Source organism: Aegilops tauschii, chromosome 4 (assembly GCF_002575655.3).
Source record: "Aegilops tauschii subsp. strangulata cultivar AL8/78 chromosome 4, Aet v6.0, whole genome shotgun sequence".
Lineage (NCBI taxonomy): Eukaryota > Viridiplantae > Streptophyta > Magnoliopsida > Poales > Poaceae > Aegilops > Aegilops tauschii.
In genome coordinates, this window is record NC_053038.3 from 356,508,437 (window position 1) to 356,534,738 (window position 26,302).

At 49.8% G+C, this 26,302-nt stretch overlaps 1 protein-coding gene across 2 annotated transcripts; it reads right to left on the bottom strand.

The window, feature by feature from the left end:
* Window positions 1-4,002: 4,002 nt before the first annotated feature.
* LOC109737359 (ankyrin repeat-containing protein At5g02620) lies at window positions 4,003-7,356 on the bottom strand. Of its 2 annotated transcripts, XM_020296504.4 has the most exons (3): window positions 6,733-7,356; window positions 5,580-5,979; window positions 4,003-5,467 (listed from the first exon to the last, which is right to left on the bottom strand). In XM_020296504.4, the coding sequence occupies exons 2-3, from the start codon at window positions 5,914-5,916 to the stop codon at window positions 4,182-4,184; spliced, it is 1,623 nt and encodes a 540-aa protein (XP_020152093.1). In that variant the 5' UTR covers window positions 5,917-5,979; window positions 6,733-7,356; the 3' UTR covers window positions 4,003-4,181. The 2 variants fall into 2 exon arrangements, with proteins under 2 accessions (XP_020152093.1, XP_040243202.1); XM_040387268.2 differs by lacking the exon at window positions 6,733-7,356 and having other exon boundaries at window positions 5,584-5,871.
* Window positions 7,357-26,302: the final 18,946 nt, after the last annotated feature.

Here is a 26,302-nt window from a genome sequence, read left to right on the forward strand (position 1 = left end):
CAAACGCTTCCGCTTTCGGTCTACGAGGGTACGTGGACACACTCTCCCCCTCTCCTTGCTATGCATCTCCTAGATAGATCTTGCGTGAGCGTAGGAATTTTTTTGAAATTGCATGCTACGTTCCCCAACATGTGTGCAGTATGATTCTGCAGAAGATGTGTACAACGACAACGTCGCGTCCTTCACAGCCAAGGAGGTGGAGAAGATCAGGGCCAAGGGAGTTGCTTCCTTCTACAACCGCAAGATCAAGAAGTGGCACTGCCCCTACTGCACCACCAAGCCAAAGCCAAAGGATGGCCGCTTCAATCACTTTGTGTCTCATGCAGAGGATGTAGCGATTCGCGGGGAGGACTACAAGATCAGGGGGCAGCATGCTGCCCTCGCGAAGGCCCTGACTCCGGTGTGATGTGATGATGTTTTATCTTTATCTTTTACTTTTGGTAAACTAAATGTTGATGTTTGGTAAACTTTGTGTGTGATCTATGGTAGTAATTATTATGCTATCTATATTTATCTGTCCTTAAATTTGCATGTGGTGTATGGTATGTTCTGTTTAGATGTTGTGAGCTATGAGTTTAGGTGCTGCAATGATCACATGCTGCTTCAGTGTTGCTTCACTGATCAGACATGCTGCAAAGAATAAGCAAAAAGGCAAATAGTCCATCACTTGATCAAATATTCCAATAACGGAGCAAAAAAACAACATTCCAATGAAGATAGTCCATCATTTGATCAAGTATTCCAATAACAGATCAAATATTCCAATCTGAATTTGAGGCAAAATTTGAATTTGAACCAACACTTGAAGTCCATTGCCCTGTGGTGTGATGTTGCAAAGTTTGCTGAACTATTATAAACGTTAGGTGATCAATCCGATCTCTTTTGCGTGGTAAAACTTATAGTCATGAGAAATGTGCTCCAAATGAGCTCCATTTGTAATCAAGTTTTTTTGGACCTACTCCAAATGAGCCAAATATTTTTTATTAACACCTCTTCAATCTATATAGTGTAGATTCGAAGACTCACTATTTATTGAATTAATCTTCATATTTTTACTTTTTTTGAAAAAAATATGCTTTAATAGAAAACCATTAAAACACGTTTAAAATATGAAAATGGAAAACTAAGTTCAGATCCTTCTTACTCACTTTGAAATCAAGCTTTGGTGAATTTTTTGATTTTTTCAGAAACCCTACCTCCTCTCCTTGAACTATGTGCAATGTTATACGTGATAGCTCATATGTGTGAAGGTTTTTTCATGAAAATGTCCATAGACCAAGTTTATGATTTTTGGTTGGTAACATGTCACATAAAATAACATTGTGCGCAGGTTTTATATTTTTTTGATTTTTTTAATTAATGGTGCTGATTTGACCTCCATCATGCCACCTAGTTTTTTTTGAAAATTTCCGTATAGCAAGTTTAGTATTTTTCCTCGTTAGTGTGTCTTATAAAACGACTAACGTCGAAGGCTTCATATTTTTCTATTTTTTAATTAGTTATGCTCAGTCAAAGCCTAGATAACCCCATTGACCAACTCAAAACCCCTCTAAACCCCGCGGGATTTCGCCTAACCCTAGCTCCGAACATCAGTCGTCCGATCATACACTAGCGCCAAGCGACATCCCTCAGATGTGGTCTTCTAGAAGGGCTGGCTGCATGCAGGCTCCGCGCCGTTGGATCAGATGGACGGCTCCGCATTGTTGGATCGTGGGGCGATCCGCGAGATATTCTCCCATTGGTTGTGCTCGCCCACCATTGACTCCATGAAAAAAACATAGTTATTGGGCCCAAAATGAAACCAAGCACTGGTTGGGCCGTCGCATTGGCTTTGTTTTTTTTGCTTGACCCTTGTTTTGAGTTCCCGATGCCGCGGTGGGTGTGAAAACGAGCTAGTTCACATTTGAACCCATTACTGCCACGGCGAAATAACACGTCGCACTACGGCTATTTAAGCCACCCATCATCTTCTTCTTCCTCTCACATCCCTCATCTATCTCCCATCCTCTGCCATCTGCCCTTCTTGTTCTTCAACCCCATCTACGACCATGCAGTACACCGGACCAACCTACCGCTTCCCACCCACCATGCCGGAGAGGCTCCACCCTGCCGGCGTGTACGTTGAGCGTACACTATGTGTGTGAGCGATATCAAGGTGGAGGACCGCAAGGGGCTTCACCGAGTTCTTCCTCGCGGCCGATTACCGCCACCTCCCACGGAGATCTCCAACGATGTTCCGCGTCGAGGAGGTCATCCAAAATGGGGTGGTGGTTGCTATCCTTGCCCACTTCACCAACCCCTTCGACGCCTTCTACCTCCTTGGTCGCGTGTTTTGGTGTGGCTGCGAGTTCATCACTTTCACCACCCACAACATCTTCATGGAGTACAGCAACATCTTCCCCACCGCGTCGCGCATGCACACTCTGCCGTACCCCAACGACAACACCCCGAAGGAGCAATGAAGGGCGCCCGGAGGAGCGAGGTGGAGGAGGAGCGAGGACGAGCGAGGTGGAGAAGGCGGCGACTAGGGTTTAGAACCCTCTATCTTTTTTTCTTTTTTTTTTGAATCTATGTTATGTTATTAAGTTGTATTTGAACTGTATGATCGTGCTCTAGGCTTGTTGGCCCTATCTATATTATGTTATTAAGTTCTATTATTAAGTTTTCTATCTATCCTATTATTAAGTTCTTGCTAGTTTGTACTTTTTTTTGAATTATTGATTGTTTTTTGAGAGAGCTCGCTTTGTTCGTAAGCACCTAGTGCATGCATAGCTACACAAGCCACCACCACGTCGAGGAAGCTTCCTCAGTGACAAGGGTTTCGAGTTCCTTAATGGTGATGGTGTGCTTACTCACCATCTCCATAAGCATACGAAACATAGTGAGCTTCTTTCCTTTGAGGGAGCACATGAACTTATTTAGTTTAGCAAGCATATATTGGATCATCTATATCATCACAATCATCATAATTATCCTCCGGATCAAGATGCTCATCACAAGGAGTAGAAGGAGTGAAAAGAGGAGGGTTTGACCGTGGGGTTACCTTGACCTTGTCAGGAGAGTTTTGGCCCTCTCCATCTTCTACCGCGGCCTTTGCCATTAGGCACTTGTGAGCGTTGCCCTTGTAGTCTTTCATATAGTTGTAGGTGACAACATCACCACTCTTGTTGACTAGCCTCAAAGTGTTTTGAGAATCTTGAGCTATGTAGCCACCTAGTGCATGCAGCCAAAAACAATAAAAAAATATTGTTCAATTTATTCGTCGTAGCAAAACGGGTGCAGATGCGAGTGGATCGAAGATGTTCTAAATCGAGGAGACAAGCATCGGCGCATGCAGGCAGCGACCGTCGCTGCGTCCGTGGCGGCTGGCGTGCACGAAAGCGGCTCGGTTGGCACGCATCGGCGCATGCAGGCAGGCTAGCTGCGTGCATGCATAGCAGGCTAGCTGGATATGTTGTGCATGCATTGCAGACTTCTGTCGTGACGGCGCGCGCAGGCGTTTCATGCAACGACCCAACAGTCCAACGAAACCACGGCCCAACGGTCGAACAACGCCACCGTCCAAGGCCGCTCAGGTCCAATGGGTGACACAGTCCAGCGTGGCCCCACTCGTCAAAGTTAACGGTCAAAGCACTGACCCGACGGCATCCACCGTTTGTGACCATTTCTGAGGGTTTCAGATAAGAGAGTGGAGAAAAGTGAGCAAACGTTAAGGGCATGGGGATGGATGAGTATGGCTAAGGAACCATGGGCACAGATGTAAAAATCCCTTGTAATTTTTATACCTTCATTGTTCTTTGTACTGTAATGATTGAAAATGAATAGATGAGAAGTTTATCTAAAAAAGGTAATGTTACATTGTTTTGTGTTTTTATTTATTTAATTTTCCTATCGTCGTATATTAATCTACAGAAGAAGAAAAAAAAATGTACTGACGACATCCTTGCTACTGTACTCCCTCCCGTTCCCCGTCCTAATCAACATTCAGCAAACGGTGAACAGCTTAAATGATCACTTTTTTTTTGACAACTAGCTTAAATGATCACTAGTAATGCACAGTCAGCTGAGGTACCGGATAAAAATGTCAGCCCTGCTACGATCATCGCTACTCCTCGGGTCATCGTACGTGGTAAATCAAGTAGTGTAATCAATGTTGCACTAGGGCGTGGGGATGATCATGATCAGATGGCGTACATCTTCTTGAACTCCTCGTCGACCCACTCGTGCTCCGACAGTCCAGACCCCGAGTGGGAGCGCGAGCGGCTCATCGACGAGCGCTTGATGTTGCGCATGCGCTTGGCCTCGAGCCGGTGCGCGATGACCCAGTAGAGCATGGTGCCGATGGTGGTGACCAGGATGGTGGCGCCCATGATGGTGACCGCGACGGCCAGCCACTGCTCCGCGCGCCCGACGACGACGAACGACAGCGCCAGGAAGGCGACGCTGATGAGCACGCACGCCACCCACATGAGCTTGTTGATCACCGCCATCATCTGCTTCTTGGCCTTCCGCTCGATCACCACCACCGACGTCTGCACCACCACCACCGCCAGCGAGATGAAGAGCGCCACCGAGTCGAACACGAAGAAGATGATGAAGGGGGTCTGGTGGGCGATGTTGGCCTCGCCCAGCTCCTGCCCCGGCCCCAGGCTGTCAGCGTCCACGTACTCGCCGGGCACCGTGAAGATGGCCGCGAACGCCACCGTCGCGATCAGCACGGCCACCACCGTGGTGGAGTTGATGGCGTTGTTCAGCCCCTCCTCGTGGAGCTTGTTGATGCGCTTCTGGATCCCCTGCATCCGCACGCGCGTCTGCCGCGTCTGCTCCAGCTGCGAGTGCACCTCGTGCTTGATGTCGCTCACCTGCTGCTTCAGCTCGCGCGCCGGGTTGCCGCCGCTCGTGGGGCTCAGGGCGCGGGCCGACTGCACGCCGTGCTCCGTCAGCACGCCGGCCACCTCGCCGTTGCCCATCTTCTCCGCCGTGTCCAGCGGCGTCTCGGCGGCCCGGTTGATCGCCTTCAGGTTCGTGTCCGGCAGCTCGAGCAGACGCTTAATGATCTGGTGCCGCGCCTTGCGGGAGGCGATGTGCAGCGCGGTGTTGCCCTTGTTGTCCGGGAGGTTGAGCAGCGAGGGGTCGGCGGCGAGGAGCGCGTCCACGAGGTCGAGGTTGGTGCCCTTGGCGGCCATGTGCAGCGCCGTCTGCCCCTTCTTGTCCACCCGGAGCGCGATGCTTGGCTCCGCCTCCAGCAGCGCGCGCACCACCTGCACGTGCCCGTTCCTCGCCGCCGAGTGCAGCGCCGTCTTGCCGTTGCTCCGCGCGATCAGCGCCAGGGTCCCGTCCACCTCCAGCAGCAGCCGCACCACCTCCATGTGCCCCTGCGTCGCCGCGGTGTTGAGCGCCGTCGTGTTCGACGCGTCCACCGTCATGGCCAGCTCCGGCAGCGCCTGCAGCAGCTCCTTCACCACCTCTGCGCCATGCATGCAAGCAACATGACTAAACATGAAGATGGCGCGTGATGCGTGCGTGTGAGAGTGAGACTGAGAGGATGAGAGGGGACTGGACGTAGACGATGGATGTACCTACATCCCCTTGCTTGGCGGCAATGTGGAGTGCGTCGTAGCCGCTGCGAGCCTTGATGCCGGCGGTGGCGACGTCGTGGTACTTGACCATCTCGTTGACCAGGGCCACGTAGCCGTACTCGGCGGCGACGAACAGCGGTGTCTCCCCGGCCGTGTTCTGCTTGGACAGCAGCGCGCGCAGCTCCTCTGGCGACGCGCCGGACAGCGTATCCTGCACGGCGACGAGCAGCCCGGCGCGCGCCGCCCCGTGCAGCGCCGTGTCGTCCCGCTTCCCGGTGAGCTGCTTGGTCATCTTCTTGCGGCGCGTCGCCGCCTGCGCCGCCTTGGCCGAGTCCATTGCCTCGGCTTGGCGGCAAAACCAGAGGCGCGTCACTCAAAACTTGCTAGTTAGCGGCAAGCCCTGCAAGAATGAGACGAGCACAACAGTCCATCAGAGGCCATAACACCATCAGCAGCCAGCCATTCGTCGTCCATTCCCTCCATTCCTTTTCGCCCACTTGCGCGAATTCACCTACCAAATTCCAAATTACGTACCCTATCATTCCCAATTCCACCCCATTAACTGCGGAGCCAAAATAAAATCTACGTCGAAAAGGGGGAAAGGCAGTATGGAACAGCAAAAGAGATAGACATGAACGAAAGTCGATGGAGAAGAAAAGCAAGTATGAACCAAACAATTGTAAAATGAGACCCAGCTAGGCAGTGCCATGCGAGTGCGAGCGCGAGTGCTCTCCCCACCCCGTCAATTTAATTTGCTCACATACACAAAGGCGCCTCCATTCGCACACGTTGAAAATCAAACTAGGCATCTACCTACACAAAAAGGAAGATCGCAATGCCAAATGCCCATTCTCTCTCTCTTGAAAAAAGAACAGGCTATACAATTGCCACCTCTGATGATCCGTCTTTCCGTTCGCCACTGATTGCCACCGCAAGCTTTGCGATAAAGAAGAGGCGATGAGCGACGCCACATAGGAAAGGAACACAAAGGGGATCCATCAGCCCTAGGAATCACATGGTTGGAATCCAAACCCGCATTACAATATAGTAGAACCCCTAATTGGCACCGCGAGCCCACGAACGGGGATTGGATTGAGGCACACATGATCGGCGGGCGGACGTGCGTGCTGCTGGCAGGAGCAGGAAAACATACCGGCGTGACGAGCTCTGCGCCTCCATGTGAGCCATGGGACCCCCCCGCCCCGATCGATCCGCACGTACCAGAGGCAGAGCGGATGATGCGTAGGAGAGCTGGAGAGGAGACAAGGGCCGGATCGATTAGAAAATCTGCAATTGGATCAATGGATGGGCAGCCAAGGAAATGGAATCATTTTGTGTGTGAAAATAATAATAATAATCAGAAACGTTTTTCCTCGGTTTTATGTGCCTATATTAAGACAACGACTGCCAGGACTAGAAGAAGTGTGAGCTGCGAGCCAGTTGGTGATGCATGGTTCGGTGACCGTCGATTCTCGTTTTATGCTTCTTTTGTTCGTTTCTGTTGGTTTTCTTCCCTGCGCGTGTGTAGTGTGTATGTGTGTCGTTTTACTTTAGTTCCTGGTTTGGTGATGACCAGGAGCTTTAAGAATGAATCGGATCGAGGGAGAAAGATATGGTCGTTGACCGTTGACGCAGCAGCAGTGCAGCATCATCCGCGGTCTCCGTCCGTGCGGGCATGGCAACGTATAACCGGCCATGATTGGGACGAGATATGATCGAACGTACTCCCATGTACATTGCCACGTAGTATATGTACTACTTCAACTTAGTAAGTGCTCCTGTTTGAAAACATAATGTGTAGTATATTGATCCATTAACATAAATGTATGACCTATGCTCATTTTCTCGATATGTGATCTATCACAGGATGTGAAATTGATGCCATCAGATTCGAACCAAAGGGAAAAATACTTATGATTTTCTACAATCCCTTTCCATATTACATGACCTTTTAGAGCCCGTAGTCCGAGGCCTTCGAATTGACAACCGAAATACAAAAAACTTATTTCGATTCACGAGATTTAATAGCACCATCATATTTGTAACGATAATATTTTCATGACATACTGTTTCTGTATGATATAATTATAAAGATGTGATCTCCACTAACCAATTTATCTCAATATGTAACCATGCTATCTCAACATGCAACCATGTATGAGAAAATATCCACCTCAACATACTAGCATTGTACCGTGTTAAAGCATGTATGTAAAACTTATTACGGTACTTATATTTAATAAATATTTTACAACCATACAACAATCAAATACATTGAAATAAAATATATTTCTCATTTTAAGCTCCCGTATTTTTATCCAAATATTAATATTTCAATATGTTCCCCGTGGTAACACACGGGATAACATCTTGAATGGAGCAAAGATATTTGTTGCAGAACACGCCAATACCCAAAACGTCGTTTATTTTGGAATGGAGCAAGTATCACATAAACTATATAAAAATAGCCAAAGGCTTGTATTAATAGATCAAATATGCCTTAAACGAGGACACCAGAAGAGCTTAGTGAGGGCCAAAGGGGGCCATGCCCCCTCCCCTCAGCTTCATTTAAGACTCATTTAGCCCTCTCTCAAATCGTGCTGAAGCTCCTACACCGCCACTAACTACTATGATTGCCATTGCTATGCATGCTGAGCTCTTTCAGTAGACATTTTTTATGTTAGCTACAACTCGTATGACTGTCGTTGGCATATGCGCGGTGACTTCTATCATACTGCTCATTCAATGTATGAACTCGGTGCTCATGATTATTGCCATTTACTTACCACCATGGAAGAGAATGGGGCACTCTCGATGTTGAGGAAATTAGCATCCCCGTAGGTGTTTCTAGCGATTCTATGTGAATATTGGCCCTTGATACTCATATATCTACTAGCTTATTGAGGGGGTCAAAGAGGAGGAAACACTACATGCTCTTGGGAAACCTGACTGCTATGTGTCCATTTTATGTAATATAAACTGCAACTGAAACCTGACTGGTAAAGATCAAGTACTCTTTATACTCAATATTGATGTGACCATCATTGCCAAAGTTCTTGTATCATGTCCGAACATTGCTCCAGCTGCACCGGACAAAGGATAAAGACAACCGATATTAGGAGATGTTCCATGTGTTATGGAGGATAAGGGAATGAACTTGGATCATGATAATTTGATGCAACAAGTTTTTATTGGTTCAATGCTGCTCCATATTACTCCACCGCAGGAAGAAGTCATACCAAACTTTAGGACTCCACCAAGAATAGCCTTGTTTCAGTCGGTTGGGCAAAAATAAGCAAACTTGGAATTTAATCTACTGCTACGTGACGTTCTCACTTAATGTTGCATCGTTCAAAAATTGCATCACACAATTCTTTTTTTCTAGTACTTTAGTTATGTACTTTTTTAGCTAATATAGTTAAGTACTAGTAGGTTGAGTCCTAGCGGTTCACGACCTACATGATCAGTGTGTCTGGGTCATTAATTTATCAAGATATGACTAGCAAAAGAGCATGTGCGTTGCAACTGGAAAATATCACTCCTCTAACCCAATAACCATGACTCAAGACCCCATAGGTCCACGTCTTTTATTACAACACATGGCATCCCATTTGTGTTGCCATTTATGCCCCCCCCCTCGCCGAGTGGCCTCAGTGCTTACACAATCACAACGTGTTCCCTTCTCATAGTTGTTAGGGCATACTTCTCCCTTAATGGTTTTGGTGATTGATGACCATGCATTTTGCGGGCTAGCCGTGTGCATTGAGTTTTTCAGAGATTATTAGATGGCTCGAGACTATTTGTTTCCCCTCGGTGATTAAGAGTGAAGACGGTTATTTTCCAGCGATTTCTTTTTGGTGGATTTGAGTCATAGAAAATCTGTACTATTAAGAGGGGGTCCGCAGTTGGGAAGGTTAGGGTAGAATCAACACATACACATTCACCATTGCACCCGCTTTCCTTCCCGACAACTTGGAGCTCCATTTGTCTTCTGTTTGGGCTTACTGGAAGCACCCAAGCGGTAGTACTATGTTCGGGAGCGGTAGTACCACTCCGGCAATACTGCCGCACTCTAGTACTTCGGGCACTTCCGCTTGTTTTAGGCGTTCTGTAAATTAGCAGTAGTAGGGCGGTAGTACCGCTCATGCGGTATTGCGGCTCATACTACCATCCCGCTACTTTGGCCACTGAACCCTAGAAGGCTAAGCGGTAGTACCACTACTTCAAAGTAGCAGTACCGCTTGTGCAGCACTAGTGGCATCTTCCTCCGCTCGCAGTACCACTTAGTTTTGGGCTTCTGTAACCTCATTCCACCCTAGCATAAGTAGAGCGGTAGTAGCCAGCGATAGTACCGCCCTGTGCGGTACTGCTGCACTACTTGACTCTACTACCGCGGTTCCACCTTAGTGTGGAACACTAAGCAGAAAGTACCACTGGTGGGATTGGTAGTACCGCTCCGGTGGCACTAGCGCGTCCGTGACTGTGTCAGTTGCACGCTTTGTCTGGAACTACCGTGTGCAACGGTAGTATCGCTCCCCCGAGCAGTAGTACCGCATGTGCATGACTTGTGGGCAGAAAACGGTTGGATTTGTTCCCCCACTATATAAGGAGGTCTTCTTCCCCAAGTTGACTTAATTCTTTGTCCCCAAGCTCCATTGTTGCTCGTAAGCTCATTTTCGCCCGATCTCTCTCCCTAGCCAACAAAATTTGTTGATAGGGTTTGTTTGAGAGGGCCCCGATCTACACTTCCACCGAGAGAAATTTTATTCCCCCATTAATCCCTTTGGGGATCTTGTTACTCTTGGGTGTTTGGGCACCCTAGATGTAAGAGGTCACCTCGGAGCCACAACCCATTGTGGTGAAGCTTCGTGGTGGTGTTGCGAGCCTCCAATTAAGTTGTGAAGAGATCACCAACCTTGTTTGTAAAGGTTCGGTTGCCGCCTTCAAGGGCACAACTAGTGGAATAATGACATCTTGCATTGTGCAAGGTCGTGAGGAGAATATGGTGGCCCTAGTGGCTTCTCGGGGAGCATTGTGCCTCCACACCGCTCCAACGGAGATGTACTTCCCCCTAAAGGGAACGAACTCCGGTAACACATCCTTGTCTCCATCGACTCTACTTGTGGTTATCTCTCACCTTTACTTTCTGTAAGCTATTGTTGTGTTGTATTATTTGCTTACTTGTGTTGTGCTTGTTGTTAGCATCATATAGGTTGTTCACCTAGTTGCATATCTAGACAACCTATTTGTTGCTATACCTAATTTGATAAGAAAAGCTAAAAAATTGGTAGTTGCCTATTCACCCCCTCTAGTCAACCATATCGATCCTTTTAGTAGTCCTTGCTTGTGTTGTGAGGAATATTCACGTCACCCCTTGACGATCTTCCAAATTGACCTCTTCTTGAGAACTTCTGGAATTTCCTCACTAGAATTGCTAGCTCACGACCAATTTCATCAGGATCACCAAGACTGCAGTCAGATTCTTCAGATGAGGAAATTGCTTTTGCCTTCAATGCATGAGACCTTCCACAGCTTAGTCCATAGAGATCTCTCTTCTCAGATTGTTGATATTCATGAGTATTGAGCCTCTCAAGAATATCAGCTGGATCCAGAAACTTGTAGTCCGGACACTCTTGAATCATCACTGACATTGTGTCAAATGAAAAATCAAGTGACCTCAAAATTTACTTCAGTACTTTGTGGTCAGTGATGTCAGTGGCACCGAGCGTGTGAAGCTCATTGGAGATGTTGGTGAGGTGATCAAAGGTGCACTGAACATTTTAGTCGTCGAGTCTTCTGAAGCGGTTGAAGAGATTGCGAAGAACATCAACTCAGGTGTCATGTTGAGTTGAAACTCCCTCGTTGACTTTGAAGAGCTGGTTCCATATCATTTTTGCTGACTCCTAAGCACTTACTCTGCCTTACTGCCCTTTGGTCAGATGCCCACAAATGATATTATTTTCTTGGGAGTCCAATTGGCGAATCTCTTCACATCAACAACATTAATGCTCGGAGTAACAGAGGGGTACACCATTCTTGATGACATACCAGAGATCGTTATTATTCCAGTAGGGGTAGTCTGTGCCATCAAAGACTGGGCACACACACAATCGGAGACCTTAATCATACATGTAGTCAACATAACTAAAACTCCAGGTGGTTAAACCAAAATCACACAGAACAAGGGAGTACCTTGCTCTGATACCAATTGAAAGTGTGTTATATCGACCACAGGGGGGTGATTGGGAGATTTTAACAAATTCTTCAATGAGGAATTACTTAGTGAAGAAATACATGATGATGAGATGTTACGCAGAAGATAAACAAGTCATATGCATGCAAAACATAGTGAAAACAAAGCCATCATGATGAAATGAAGCATGCACATTGAATGAGAAACATACAGTCAGTTCAGCATAGAGAGAAGCTAGTGAGAAGTGCAGTGACTGAAGAAGAACATATGTAACCGATGTTGACAAAATTGAGAAAGTCTTTAGTCAAAGTCTTCATAAAACAGAGAGCGGGTTCTTCAACATACAAATGAGTAAATGGAAGTCTGAGGAAATAGAACCCAATTGATCGATGCAGACACTGGATTTTTTTTGACCACTTCTGGTTGTGGCAACTGTACATCTAGTTAGGGAGGCTTGAGATTGAACCCAAAAGTCACTAAGTCTTCATATATTCCCCTTGAGCTAAAGTCACTTAGACTCCGCCCAATCACTCGTGGTAAGTCTTCAAGGTAGACTTCCAAAACCTTCACAGACTTGTTCACCGGCATGCCATAATTTCCTCTTGGGTGCTGAGAACATGACGCCTAACCATCTGGAAGATCATAGTCTTCAAAGGTAACAAGCGTCGGATCATACAGGACAATTTCTTCAGTGATGCTCAATCACTTTGGGCTCTGGGTGTTTGGGTTTTTCCGCACTTAGGATTCTCTCAAAGTCGTTAGAGGATGGGTTGCTCTAAATGACACTTGTCAATCTCTCTCTCGGAGCATCCAACCAAGTACTGGTTGTGGGGGGCGGCTATTTATAGCCAAGGCAACCCGACATGATAACACATAAATGCCCTTCGGGCATGACCTTTGTCAAGATAAGATCTACTCGACAGCTGGTACTAGCGCATCAACGATCAAAATGACAAAGTCGCCGGAGCTCTCATTTTCCTCATTGGGTAGGTGAATCACACTGGCGAAACCCTAAATCTTCAGCCAAACCAATTTCGTCAACGACTAGAAGAACTTTGTCTCTATCGCTGAAGAACGAGACTGCACTTCAAGAGACTTCTTCACTCCGGGTGTTTGAGCATCACTCTGGGAATACACCTATGTATCACCTAGACCCCTTTAACAGTACGGTGTTTCAAGCCTACTAGAGGGTTGAGGCAGGGTGATCCGTTATCACTATACCTCTTTATACTGTGCATAGAGGGGTTGAATGCCTTGTTGACACATGTTGAGGACAAGGGAACCATATCAGGAGTTAAAGTCTGTAGAGACGCCCCGCCAGTCACAAATCTTCTCATTGCGAATGATTCTTTGATCTTGATGAAAGCCAACCAACATAATGTGGCGACCCTGAAATCAATATTAGACTTATACTGTGCGGCGTCGGGATAGCTGGTAAGCGTGGAAAATTCAAGTATTTTCTTTAGTCCCAATACAACGGCAGAGATCAGAGAACAAATATGTACAACACTGAATATAATGACGGAGGCAATGAATGATAAATACTTGGGCTTGCCAGCAAAAGTGGGTGTTGATAAAACAGAATGCTTTAAATTTCTGATTGAAGGAATTGTTAAGAAAATTAGTGGTTGGAAGGAAAATTTACTGTCTGCCAGGGGAAAGGAGATCTTGCTCAAGGTTGTGATCCAAGTCATACCTACCTATGCAATGTCGGTCTTTAAAATTCCTAAAAAAATATGTAAAGGAATCATTGACGCGATTGCGCATTTCTGGTGGGGAGCCGAGGAGAACCAGAGGAGGATGCACTGGATGGCCTGGTGGAAAATATGCATACCAAAAAACCAAGGAGGAATGGGATTCCGTGATATCGACTGTTTCAACCTGGCTTTGCTCCCCAAACAGGCATGGCGTCTCATTGATGATCCTGATTCCTTGTGTGCTACTATTCGGAGGGCCAAGTACTATCCTGATGGCGATTTGATGAAGTCCAAGCCAAAGCACGGCGCTTCCTTCACCTGGCAAAGCATCATGGCAGGCATAACTACTCTGAAACGTGACTATATTTAGCGAGTGGGGAATGGACATAACATCAATATTTGGGAAGATGCCTGGATCCCAAACTGTGCCACTAGGAAGATTGTGACCCCTAAGGGGGGACAACTATTATCAAAAGTGGGTGACCTGATTGACACTGCCTCCAATAATTAGGATGAGGACCTGATTAGACAAACTATGTGGCCCATTGGCGCACAACGAATTCTTTCGATCCCACTTTCGCAACATGGTATGACAGATTTCATTGCCTGGAGTTATACGAAAAATGGTATGTTCTTGGTTCGGTCTGCTTACTCTGTGGAGTGGAATTATCAGTATGGGAGTAAACTAAAATATTCTAATGGGATGGGGTGAATCACACCTAATCCTGTATGGTGTCAAATATGGAAGTTATCTTGTGCGGCAAAAGTAAAAAATTTCATATGGCGTACATTACACTCTCCCATGCCGGGTAACACTCGCTAACAGACACATGAAGGCCTCGCCCTCTTGCCCTAATTGTTCTCAAGGTTTAAAAGATACGAAACACATGCTTTTCCTGTGTAGTAAAGCAAAGGAGGTTTGGAAGAAACTAGGGATGGATGAGATTATTGATAAAGCTTGTGAGATTGATCGTGCTGGGAAGGCGATATTGGAATACCTTCTACTTCTTCCAGACCAAGATTTGAATATTTTGGGGTTCCAAAATGTACGAGAAATGATAGCTATTTCAGCTTGGTACCTATGGTGGGAAAGACGAAAATTAGTGCACAAGGAATTAACTCAGAATGCAAATCAGATATCAATGGTGAGCTTAGCCCTCACATCCAACTTTGTAAATGCATCATCCCCAAAGGCGTCCATGAAAGGGGGGGGGTACTGTCCTCCTAGGGGTTTTGTGAAACTTAATGTTGACGCCTCCTTTGATCATGATATGCTGAAGGGTACGGTGGGGGCAGTCTTGAGAGATGACAAAGGTAGGTTAATTGCAGGAGGAAATGGAAAGATTGACTATTGTGCGGATGTTCTGATGGCTGAAGCTTTAGCACTCAAATTTGGCCTAACACTGGTGCAAAGGGCAGGGTGTAATCGCATAATCATCAACTCAGACAATCTGAAGGTGATAGAGACCATGCAGGACGGAGGACACTCAGCGGGTGCGGCGGCGGCAATTTTCAAGGACTGCTTTCACCATGCCTGTGATTTTGTCACGGCTAGATTCTAACATTGTAATAGAGAGGCAAATAAAGTAGCTCATGAACTTGCTAGATTAGCTAGATTTTCTTTGACTTCAGACTGGTTTGAGGAGCCTCTAAATGAAATTCTAAAGATCCTCACAAATGATGTAATGTTTATCACTAATGAATAAAGTTTCATTTTATTTCAAAAAAATAGTACGGTGTTTCCTATGACTCAAATAAAGAAGACAGGAACTATGGAAACAAAGTCTTCAAGCTTCCAATTCTTCTCTTCAATTTCTTCAAAGGACGCACCAAATTCTTCACTGAAGAAATACATTTTTAGGTGTCATATTTCATTGGTTAAATCAAATCTTCAAGGATTATAACTCATGTGTACACTCACAAACACGTTAGTCCCTTAAATCATCTTCAATACTCCAAAACCACTAAGGGGGCACTAGATGCACTTACAACTTCACGGGAGGTTTCTCGTGTATCAAGGGATTGCCTATTGGTTGTCGTTACCCCAGCTTCAGGTGACGCGTACTTCTCGCGTAATTGGTAGTATTTTCTATCGGTAGATGTCGGATGTGGGGTTCCGGCAAAACCCTTAAGGTTCGAACTCTGGGGTGCGCACGAAGTCTTTCCCTCCTACCGATCCACGCCCTAGCTCACTAAGATCTCGCGGACGAACTCGACGAACTCACAACACAGAAAGACACGAGATTTATACTGGTCTGGGCCACCGTTGTGGTGTAATTCCCTACTCCAGTGTGGTGGTGGTGGATTGCCTCTTGGGCTGATGATGAACAGTACAAGGGGAAGAACAACCTCCCGAGGTTGAGGTGTTCTTGTGGCTAGGGTAGGCTCTGATCAGATCAGATCAAGCTGAGATGCCCCTACTGTGGTGGCTAGTTCTACTTATATAGGCCCTGGTCCTCTCCCCAAATATTGAGCGGGAAGGGAGCCAACAACGGCGGGCAAATTTGAAGGGGGACAACTAGTACAAGCTATCCTGCCAAAGTGGTCTTCGCCTGCGAAAGGCTCTGGTGGTGACGCCGTCTTGGGCTCCACGATGACCTCCGTCTTGCCGTCCTTCTGGTCATGGTCTCGTTGCACCGATATGGCAACCTTTGCCCGATGCCTCGGTACTCCTCGCCTGCGCTTGCCTCCTTAGCACCAAAGAGGAAACAGGGACGCTGCACGCGCTGGCGCCCGCCTGGTGCAGGTCGTCATGGCTCACGTCACGAAAGCCTCATGAGGTTTGCCCCGCCTTGATATCTCCGCTCCTCATGAGCCTGCCTGACTAGGCCACTCCTGAGGAGGTCTTGCGTCATCCGCCTCGGCGAGGCTTGGCCCCTCGCGAGGGTCTTGGATGCCTTGTTGATGAAGATAGGCCGTACGGCCTACTAACTTAGCCACGCCGCGGGCCGCAGGCAGGCAAGTCTGGGGACCCCCATTCCCAGAACACCGACAGTAGCCCCCGGGCCCAAGGTGCGCTCGGACTTGGCTTCGCGGCGAAGCCAAGGGTCAAGTACGGAGCGCCGCGAGCCCCAAAAGCCCGCGGCCTCGGTTGACGCGTGGCGGTTGATTGGACGTGGGCGTCTCCACTTCCCCACGATGCCTTTGAATCCTCCTGGCTATGTGGCCCCCGCAGCCTACACAGTAACTCCCCCGTCGTCTGCCCCTTGCTTCCCCAATCTCCCTGCTTCCTCGAGACTGTGTTTCTCTTCTCCAATCTGACCTGCCTTCTGCCCGCTTCGTTGCCATGGCGCCGAAACAAGCAGATAAGGGAAAGAAGCCCTTGTCTCCGCTAAGCGCTCCTCCGGCCGTCGAGCCGGCGCTAGGTCGATCCCGAGTGCTCAACGACGAGGCCATGGACAAGGTGCATCCGATGCTTGCTTCCAGCTTCAACGAGTGGGGAGAGACGGTGGCTTGGCCTGCATCTCGCACTCACATGGCTCGGGCAGCCACTGAAGTCCCAATCTTCATAGATGCCCTCTGGGCTGGCCTAATTCCTCCCTTCTCCGCCTTCTTCAGCGTGGTGCTCGAGCATTATCAGATCCACATGCTGCATCTTGACCCTCAATCAGTGACTCGTCTTGCTGTCTTCGCCTTCGTGTGCGAAACCATGGTGGGTATCGCTCCTTTGGTGGCCCTCCTCCATCATTTCTTATCACTGCATCTGATCGGCCCCCAGCAATGCTCGGGGTGCGTGGGCTTCCAGGCCGCAGCCGCGACGGCGGGCGCGGGGATTGACTTCAAGCTCCCTTCATCCACGAGCGAGTTTCGTACACGATGGGTGTTTGTTGATGCCGGTGTGCTCACCCCCTGCTTCATCTCCCGGTGGGGCCTGCTGTTCCAAACTCCGGCTAGGGCCATCAGAAGCTCACGAGCCCCCGCCTCGCTCCCGTCTGGGCTAGGCTGAGGAGGTTGAAGGACCGCGGCGTGACTGCACCTATGGTGGTGAAGGAATTCGTCAGGCACCGGGTAGCCCGGTCCAGCGCCACTCTCGCCCGATGTGGACCTTGCTCAATAGTCAGGACCATATGAGGTTTCAGGAGTCTAGGCTCCCTCTCGAGATGCGGCAAACAGTGCTCAAGGTCCTGACGGGTGTCCCTTTGCCGGATGAGTTGCCTGGGAAGAACTACCTGCTGTACCGTTGCAAGAACAAGGATGAATTTGCCGAGAGCATGCCCTCCTTTGATGAGTGGGGGCTGCGGCCGATCGGCCTGGTGGGGCCCCACGAGAACCCCGTCGGCGTGGTTCCCTTCCTTGCTGCCGGTGCCGAGCTCGCCCCAGGTAAGGGTGCAGGAGGGCGAGCCCCGGCGGAGGCTGGTGGCCCAACTGCTGAGGGGCACATGCCGTGTAGTGACCCTGGGGCGTCGTCCTCGGGAGCTTGCGTCCCCTCTCCCGAGACGTTGGACGCTGCGGAGGCGCGGCATGCAGTTCCCGAGGCCAAGGCTCCAGGAGCCTCGGGAGGTTGTGGTGAGGCGGCGCCCGACTGTTCACCGCAGCCGGGCACCCATGAAGTAGGCCCTCCGAGCTCCTCCTCGGCCTCGCCACGCGCAGGCTGCCACGTCCAGTGCTTCGGTCAGCTCTGCGTGGACTTCTAGGAGCTCCGCAAGAGGAAAGGATCCTCGAGCGGCAACAACATCTTTGGGCCGCTAAAGCGGAGGAAGTACATCGCCGTCGACGTGTAAGTACCGTATCGCTGTGGCTCCTTGTGTGCTATTTCCATTTCCTGACGTTAGTTCTTCAGGGCTCCTTCCGTCGAGACGGCTGCGCCTTCAGAGAAACGGCCTCCTCCTTGCTCGACTCCCCCGTCGGCCTTGGGCGTTACAAGTCCGCTTGCTACCCCTGGAGCAGGGTTGGTTGAAGGAGCGCTCTTGCCTTCATGGCGCGCTGAACCCGCGGTTTTGTCGCCCCTCCCCCACGGTCTGGCGGGGAGCTTGGAAGGCATGCACAAGACCCCTCCTTTGGTCATGGACAGTAGCTGGTTGGCTTCGATCTTCGGTTCCTCTTCAAGCAGCGAGCCCCGATTGGCTTGGGCTCCTCGCGAGGACTGGTTGACATCAGGTGCAGCGCCAGCCCCCCGCCGAGAGGTGGTGCGCCACTTGATACCCCACCCGCAGTCCCCGAGGCGATGGACGAGGGGGGCCGTGCGTTCGAGTTCGAGCGCGGGCGGAGCGTCGTTCGTCATGAGCTTTTTCAGGAGGCGATGGGCGCGATGAGCCGGCTTGGTGAAGAGCTCGTAGGTGTCGACTCGCGCCTTGAGGCTGAAGGTCTCCGGTTGGCGGAGGAACGGCGCAAGCTGAGGGTGGCTATCAACCTCGGCCGCTACCAGCGTGATCTTGACAATGCGAAGGCTGAGGCGTCCCTCAAGGTTTCCCGCGAGGCTTGCTCCTGAGCCTTGGAGGAGTCTCGTGAGGCTAACCGCCGTCGCGAGGCCGCGGAGAAGTGCGCGTGGGAGCTCCATGCCTGGAGCGCGTCCCTTGAGCAGCAGGTGGAGGCATGCAGAGCCGCCCTTGCGTCGCTGAGGGGAACGCCTGCCGAGGAGGAAGAGGTCCGAAAGCGCGAGGAGGCGTTGGCGCTGGAGGCCGTGGAACGCAGCCTCGAGCTTGAGCAATTGGAGACGAGGGAGCGTCAAGTTACCCAAGCAGAAGATGTCGTCGGGGTTCGCGAGGCCAGGGTCCAGGAGGAGGTGGACCGCCAGGTAGCGGAGGTTCGCGCAGACCTGAAGGGAAGGTATGACTTGAAGTTGAAGCTCGCAGGTACGGAGGATGCGGGCAGGGCTGCTGCCCTCAGGCCCAGGTTGGACGAGGCTGAGAGGCGTGCGGAGGCCACGGCTGCCGCCCTGGTCACGGCGCAGGCGGACTTGGCCTCCGCCCGCGCCGAGCTGCTTTCTCTTCGGAAGCGGGTTGATGACGCCGAGGCCGTCGCACGGCAAAACAGGGAGGAAGTGCTCCAACGTCGGACGCCGGAGCGCGAGCATGCCCCTATGCTTCAGGATCTCCGGAACAGGGCTAATACCGCCCTGGGCTACATCTCCGACGAGAATGCACCTGCCCCCCATTCGAATGACTATGCCAGCCACCTGACCTTCTTCACCGACCTGGTGACGCGCCTGGAAACCCGGTCTGACAGGGCTCGCCGGCTCGTGGAGGAGAGAAGTCGGGGCCTGCTCGGGCGTGCGTTCTCTTGTGTCTTCATCCACCTCAGGAACACCTTCCCCGACTTCGACTTCGACGCCGCCATTGCCCCCGTACCGCAGGCCGTCCAGTGCAATCTGGCGCGGTGGGTGGAGGACAACGTGGATGCGCTGGTCAGAGCCTTTGCCTCTGATGACGACGCGGTGGTGGTCGCCGCAGATGAAGGCGACATGGTCGACGACGGTGACGGAGGCGTCGCCGAAGGCGGCGACGGTGCCGGCGAAGATGGCGACGACGCGAGTGACGCGTTCGAGGGCGATGTAGCGAGTGACATATCTGGTTGATCCCAAGTTCCCCTGTCGTTTTACCCTGTACGCAAAAACTCGGGCGTGGCCCTTGGAAAACTTGTAAGAGCATTTTGAGAGGGGGAGCCCCTCATGTAAGCAAGTTGCAGCCTTTACTTTCCTATGCAGTATTGAATTTGTGCCCTCGCGGACTCATGAGCCCAAGGGCGAGTTTCCCGTTGTGGTTTACCTTAGTCAACGCCGGCCTCGAGCTGGGTCACGAGGCTACGAGTTTCTGAGAATCCTGCGGAGCTTGTCGACCTGTCAGAAGGGGCCCCGCAAGAGGCAAGCGTCAGTTGCAGCGTTAGCACGCGCTCGGCGCACGTGTGCTTCGCGCAGTCCCGCTCGCGAGGGGCTCGTGAGGGGAAGGCGACGGACATGAGTCCTAGATAAAACGAAATCCAGAAAGCAAGAAACTGCTCGAACGAGAAGAGGCACCCCCCGCGCGTATCGACAAAAACTCGGCTTCAACTTAAATCCAGATCCAGAAAGCAAAGCTAGAGGAAGAGAGATCCAAAGCAAATGGCCACGTCCGGCACCTAGTCTAGTCTTCTGGTCTTCAAGTCTTCTCACCAGCGCGGAGCTAAGTGCTGCCACTAGGCGTGGGAGGGAGCCCCAGGGCCTGAGACCGGCACCCCTGAGACTCCGGGGCGTGTACATCCCCAACTCATTATTATGTGAGAGTGTCACGGGCGGCGAGCTTCACAGGCACTAGGCCTTCTTCACAGGTGCCGGCCTTGCTTCATATCGCCAGACGAGAGCCCCGCCTTGCGCCACCCTCGACCACCTTTGAGCCGACCGGCTACCAGGACGACACAAAGGGGGAAAAGGGGACGCCATCGGTGCCCTCGACGACCACGGGTCCTCTGCCGGGGGAAGGCTCGCCGGCACCTCCCCGGCAGAGGGCCTACCTCCGGGTGTCCCCTGGCTTCGCGCGCCGTGGGGAGGGGCCTAGCTCCCGACCCCTCTCCAGCAGCCCCCAATGTGATCCCCCTACTGGCAGGGAGGCCGCCGAGCTGGGGCCGCCAGCCGTTGTGGTGATCTGTTCCTCCTGCGAGTCATGGTTAGCGTAAACTTGCTCCCGAGGGATTAGGGGTACCCTGTAGTTGTCGTTGCACATGTGGTCGTGGTGGTTCCCCGGCGGCTCCTGGAAGGCCTCAACTCCCAGCGCCTCTTCTTCCCAACCTTCTCCGATGAACGAGCCAGGATCGTCCTCCCGTGCGTAATCCCGGTCCATCATGCGGGGCACGTAGGCTTCCGGGGCCGTCACCCCGAACACCTCGCCGTAGTGCCCCACACTCCATGTTGCCCGGCCCAGCGTGGCGTCCTGAGGATGATAGCGCGGCATCCCACTTGGGCCATGGGAGGCGACGCTTGTGCTCATGCTTGCCGCGGGCGGCATGGTGGCGGCAGAGCCCCCGGCGCCGCCGGCTGTGCTGGTGTTGATGAAGCCCCCTGGCACACCTGATGGCGCGTGGTTGCGGCGGGGCCCGCCGTGAGACCCTGTAGTGGCCTGAGGAGGAAGCTGATGACACAAGGGCAGTGCTCCCGACGCTGCTGCATCCAGCAGCTCGGCAACGGGTTTCAGCAGTGCATCCCGGCCGCTCTCGATCAGCCGGCACCGCAGCAGCTCTCGCGCCACCGTGAGCGCTGCTCGCATGTTTGCCTGCTCCCGCCGTGAATGCGGCGCCGTCGCTGCGGCGTGGCTTGCTGCCCTTGCAGTGGCTCGCACTTGCCGCGGGGTGAGGGTGGACGACGCTTGGCCGCGCCGCTCGCGCCCCGCAGCGTTGGATGGCGCTCGCGCCGCCTGGAGCGTGGGGTCGAGGGCTTCATGGGCAGGTGGCGCCGCCCGGGCCGGCCAGGTTGCCCAGCGGTCGGAGTCAGCCCTTGGGTCGCCGGACATCGTGGCCGCGGAGCATCGGCAAGTCAATTGGCGGAGAAGAAGCTCCGGCGCACCCCTACCTGGCGCGCCAAATGTCGGATGTGGGGTTCCGGCAAAACCCTTAAGGTTCGAACTCTGGGGTGCGCGCGAAGTCTTTCCATCCTACCGATCCACGCCCTAGCTCACTAAGATCTCGCGGACGAACTCGACGAACTCACAACACAGAAAGACACGAGATTTATACTGGTTCGAGCCACCGTTGTGGTGTAATACCCTACTCCAGTGTGGTGGTGGTGGATTGCCTCTTGGGCTGATGATGAACAGTATAAGGGGAAGAACAACCTCCTGAGGTTAAGGTGTTCTTGTGGCTAGGGTAGGCTCTCGATCAGATCAGATCAAGCTGAGATGCCCCTACTGTGGTGGCTAGTTCTACTTATATAGGCCCTGGTCCTCTCCCCAAATATTGAGCGGGAAGGGAGCCAACAACGATGGGCAAATTTGAAGGGGGACAGCTAGTACAAGCTATCCTGACAAAAGTGGTCTTCGCCTGCGAAAGGCTCTGGTGGTGACGCCGTCTTGGGCTCCACGATGACCTCCGTCTTGCCGTCCTTCTGGTCTTGGTCTCATTGCACCGATATGGCAACCTTTGCCCGATGCCTCGGTACTCCTCGCCTGCGCTTGCCTCCTTAGCACCAAAGAGGAAACAAGGACGTTGCGCGCGCTGGCGCCCGCCTGGTGCAGGTCGTCATGGCTCACGTCACGAAAGCCTCGTGAGGTTTTCCCCGCCTTGATATCTCTGTTCCTCATGAGCCTGCCTGACTAGGCCACTCTTGAGGAGGTCTTGTGTCGTCCACCTCGCGAGGCTTGGCCTCTCGCGAGGGTCTTGGATGCCTTGTTGATGAAGATGGGTCATACGACCCGCTAACTTAGCCACGCCGCGGGCCGCAGGCAGGCAAGTCTGGGGACCCCCGTTCCCAGAATGCCGACAGTAGATATTGGAGGTTATTGCATTGCAAAACAACATGCCAAATCATTGGCATCTCCGAGGTCGTGCCCTCATCAGTTGGTATAAGATTTCTGGGTTTATTACGGTGCAATTTTTTCCATCAATTTATTGGCATATATTCTAAAACTGCAATGAGGACACAATACTACTCGGACGATGAGATGTCACAATGTGAGAAGGACCCATTGCGTCCAGTTCCATGGCTTCAAATCTACACAAGAGTGATGGTGGGGCCAACTACTTGTGCTACAATGTTGGATCCGTCTTTGAAAATAAATTCGGTGAGTAAAACTTTGGTCGATGGGCTAAAGATGGCAACGATTGAACATCCAGAACCATATAGACTTTTGCGGCGAGGGAAATTTGTGGCAATAAAACATCAAGTAGAGGTGCATTTTCAAATTTCTGGACTTACGGATTCAGTTTTGTGTGATGTTCTTCCTTAACATATGTATACATGTAGCTTGATACTTGGTCAATCTTGGACAAAAAAGAGGGAGTTGCAGATTGATAAAAGTGTCCTTGGAGGAAATTAAAGTTTCTTTTGAAAAGGAAGATTGATGACCCACAAGTATAGGGGATTAATTTTAGCTCTTTTCGATAAGTAAGAGTGTCGAACCCAATGAGGAGCAGAAGGAAATGACAAGTAGTTTTCAGTAAGGTAATGTCTGCAAGTGCTGAAATTGTAAGTAGCGAGTAGTTTGATAGCAAGATAATTTGTAACGAGCAAGTAACGATAATAGTAACAAGTATGCAGCAAGGTAGCCCAATCCTTTTGAGGCAAAGGGCAGGCCAAAATGGTCTCTTATAATAAGCAAAGCGTTCTTGAGGGTACACGGGAATTTCCTCTAGTCACTTTCATCATGTTGGTTTGATTTGTGTTCGCTACTTTGATAATTTGATATGTGGGTGGACCGGTGCTTAGGTGTTGTTCTTACTTGAACAAACATCCTACTTATTATTAACCCTCCCGCAAGCATCCGCAACTACGAGAAAAGTATTAAGAATAAATTCTAACCATAGCATTAAACTCTAGGATCCAATCAGTCCCTTACGGAGTAGTGCATAAACTAGGGTTTAAGTTTCTGTCACTCTCGCAACCCACCATCTATTTACTACTCCACAATGCATTCCCTTAGGCCCAAATATGGTGAAGTGTCATGTAGTCTACGTTCACATGACACCACTAGGGGAATCACAACATACATACCATCAAAATATCGAGTACATATCAAATTCACATGATTACTTGCAACATGATTTCTCCCGTGACCTCAAGAACAAAAGTAACTACTCACAAATAATAAACATGCTCATGATCAGAGGGGTATTAATATGCATAATGGATCTTAACATATAATCTTCCACCAAATAAACCATATAATAATCAACTACAAGATGTAATCAACACTACTAGTCACCCCTTAGCAACAATCTATAGTTCCGGTAACAAGATTGAATACAAGAGATGAACTAGGGTTTGAGATGAGATGGTGCTAGTGAAGATGTTGATGGAAATTGCCCTCCCCAAGATGGGAGAGTTGTTGGTGATGATGATGACGATGATTTCCCCCTCCGGGAGGGAAGTTCCCCCGGCGGAATCGCTCCGCCGGAGGGCAAAAGTGCTCCTGCCCAAGTTCCGCCTCGAGACGGCGGTGCTTCGTCCCGAATGCCTCCTCCTTATTTTTTTAGGTCAAAACCACTTATATACCAAAAGATGGGCACCGGAGGTGGGCCGAGGAGGCCACAACCCACCAGGGCGCGCCAGGGTGGGGCGCGCCCAGGTGGGTTGTGCCCACCTGGTGGCTCCCCTCGGGTACTTATTGGCTCCAATATTTCTAATATATTCCATAAAAAATCTCCGTGAAGTTTCATCCCATTTGGAGTTGTGCAGAATAGGTGGCCTGACGTAGCTTTTTCAGGTCCAGATTTCCAGCTGCCGGAATTCTCCCTCTTGGTGTGTACCTTGCAAATTATGAGAGAAAAGGCATTAGAATTACTCCAAAAAGCATTATTATGGATAAAAACATTATAAATAACAGTAAGAAAACATGATGCAAAATGGACGTATCAACTCCCCCAAGCTTAGACCTCGCTTGTCCTCACGCGAAAACCGAAATCGAAAAACATGTCCACATGCTTTGAGAGAGAGAGGTGTCGATAAAAACAAAATACGGACATAGAAGCATCATGTTGATTATTATAACAGCAACAAAATTTAACATAGGACTTTTATCATAGAACTTGCATCATATACTTCCTATGAATAAGAATAGTTCATCACACAATCAAAGTATAAAGCAAAAACTCTATTAGAAACCAACAAACTATGTTCTCAGTCAACTTCACAACTACAATTCATCATCTTTTCTGGAAGAGTCACGTGTCGGAGCCTTTAAAGCAAGTCCACATGCTCAACCATCATATAGTCTTCTATGATTGCTAACACTCACCTCGTACCCATGAGCAAAACGTTTCAACCGGACACATAGAAAGATAGGGGCTTATAGTTTTGCCTCCCAACATATTCAACTGGACATATGTGCCTAGATCTTTCCTCACCGCTTGATGCTTGCCGAAAGGGAAAATAAAAAGGAATAGAGGGGAAACTTTGACTCTTTGCATAAAAGTAAATACATAAAAGTAAAAGATAGGCCCTTCACAGAGGGAAGCAGAGGTTGCCATGCGCTTATTTGTTTGCATGCTCAATCCCTTAGTGCAAGAGAACGTCACGTTGTATTGCCCCTTAAGACGACAACCTTTATTATGTAGTATGTCGCTTTTATTCTTTGTCATCCAAGTTCGTACAACGCTCAATTTTCTCTTACACTAAATGATCTTACATATTTAGAAGCAATTTTTATTGCCTTTTTGCACCAATGACAACTTACTTGAAGAATCATGTTCAATCCATAGGTAGGTATGGTGGACACTTGAAAAAGATTTGGGTTTAAGGGTTTTCGGATGCACAAGTAGTATCTCTACTTAGTACGGAATTTTTGGCTAGCAAAGATAGGGGGCAAGCACCACATGTTGAAGGATCTATGACAATATGACATCTATGTGAATATAAACAAACATAAACCATTAAGTTGTCTTCCTTGTCCAATGTCAACAATTTTGGCATATAATATTTTGATGAGGGCTCACAATCACAAAAGATTTCTAGGATAGTGTATTTATATGTGAATCTTCCCTTCCCTTACTAATTTTTTCATGAGTTGCATCATTGACTAATGCTATGTTTGTCAATCTCTAATAAAATTTTCTTACTTATACTTTTCCTTATGTGGTGCTATCACCTACCATAGGATTAGTATATGATCAAATTAATTCATTTCCTTTCTTTTATTTATTTCCTTTCTCTTTTTCTTTCTTTCTTATTTCTCTTTTTTTTTTCTTTATTTGCAACATGAAAGTAAAGACAGCAA

What these genes read in the sequence shown, in the direction of transcription:
- LOC109737359 (XM_020296504.4), bottom strand. Translation starts at nt 5,916, where the DNA reads ATGGACTCGGCCAAGGCGGCGCAGGCGGCGACGCGCCGCAAGAAGATG. An exon ending in CGCCAAGCAAGGGGATGTAG is followed by an intron (nt 5,468 to 5,579) that starts GTACATCCATCG and finishes TGCATGGCGCAG; the next exon opens with AGGTGGTGAAGGAGCTGCTG.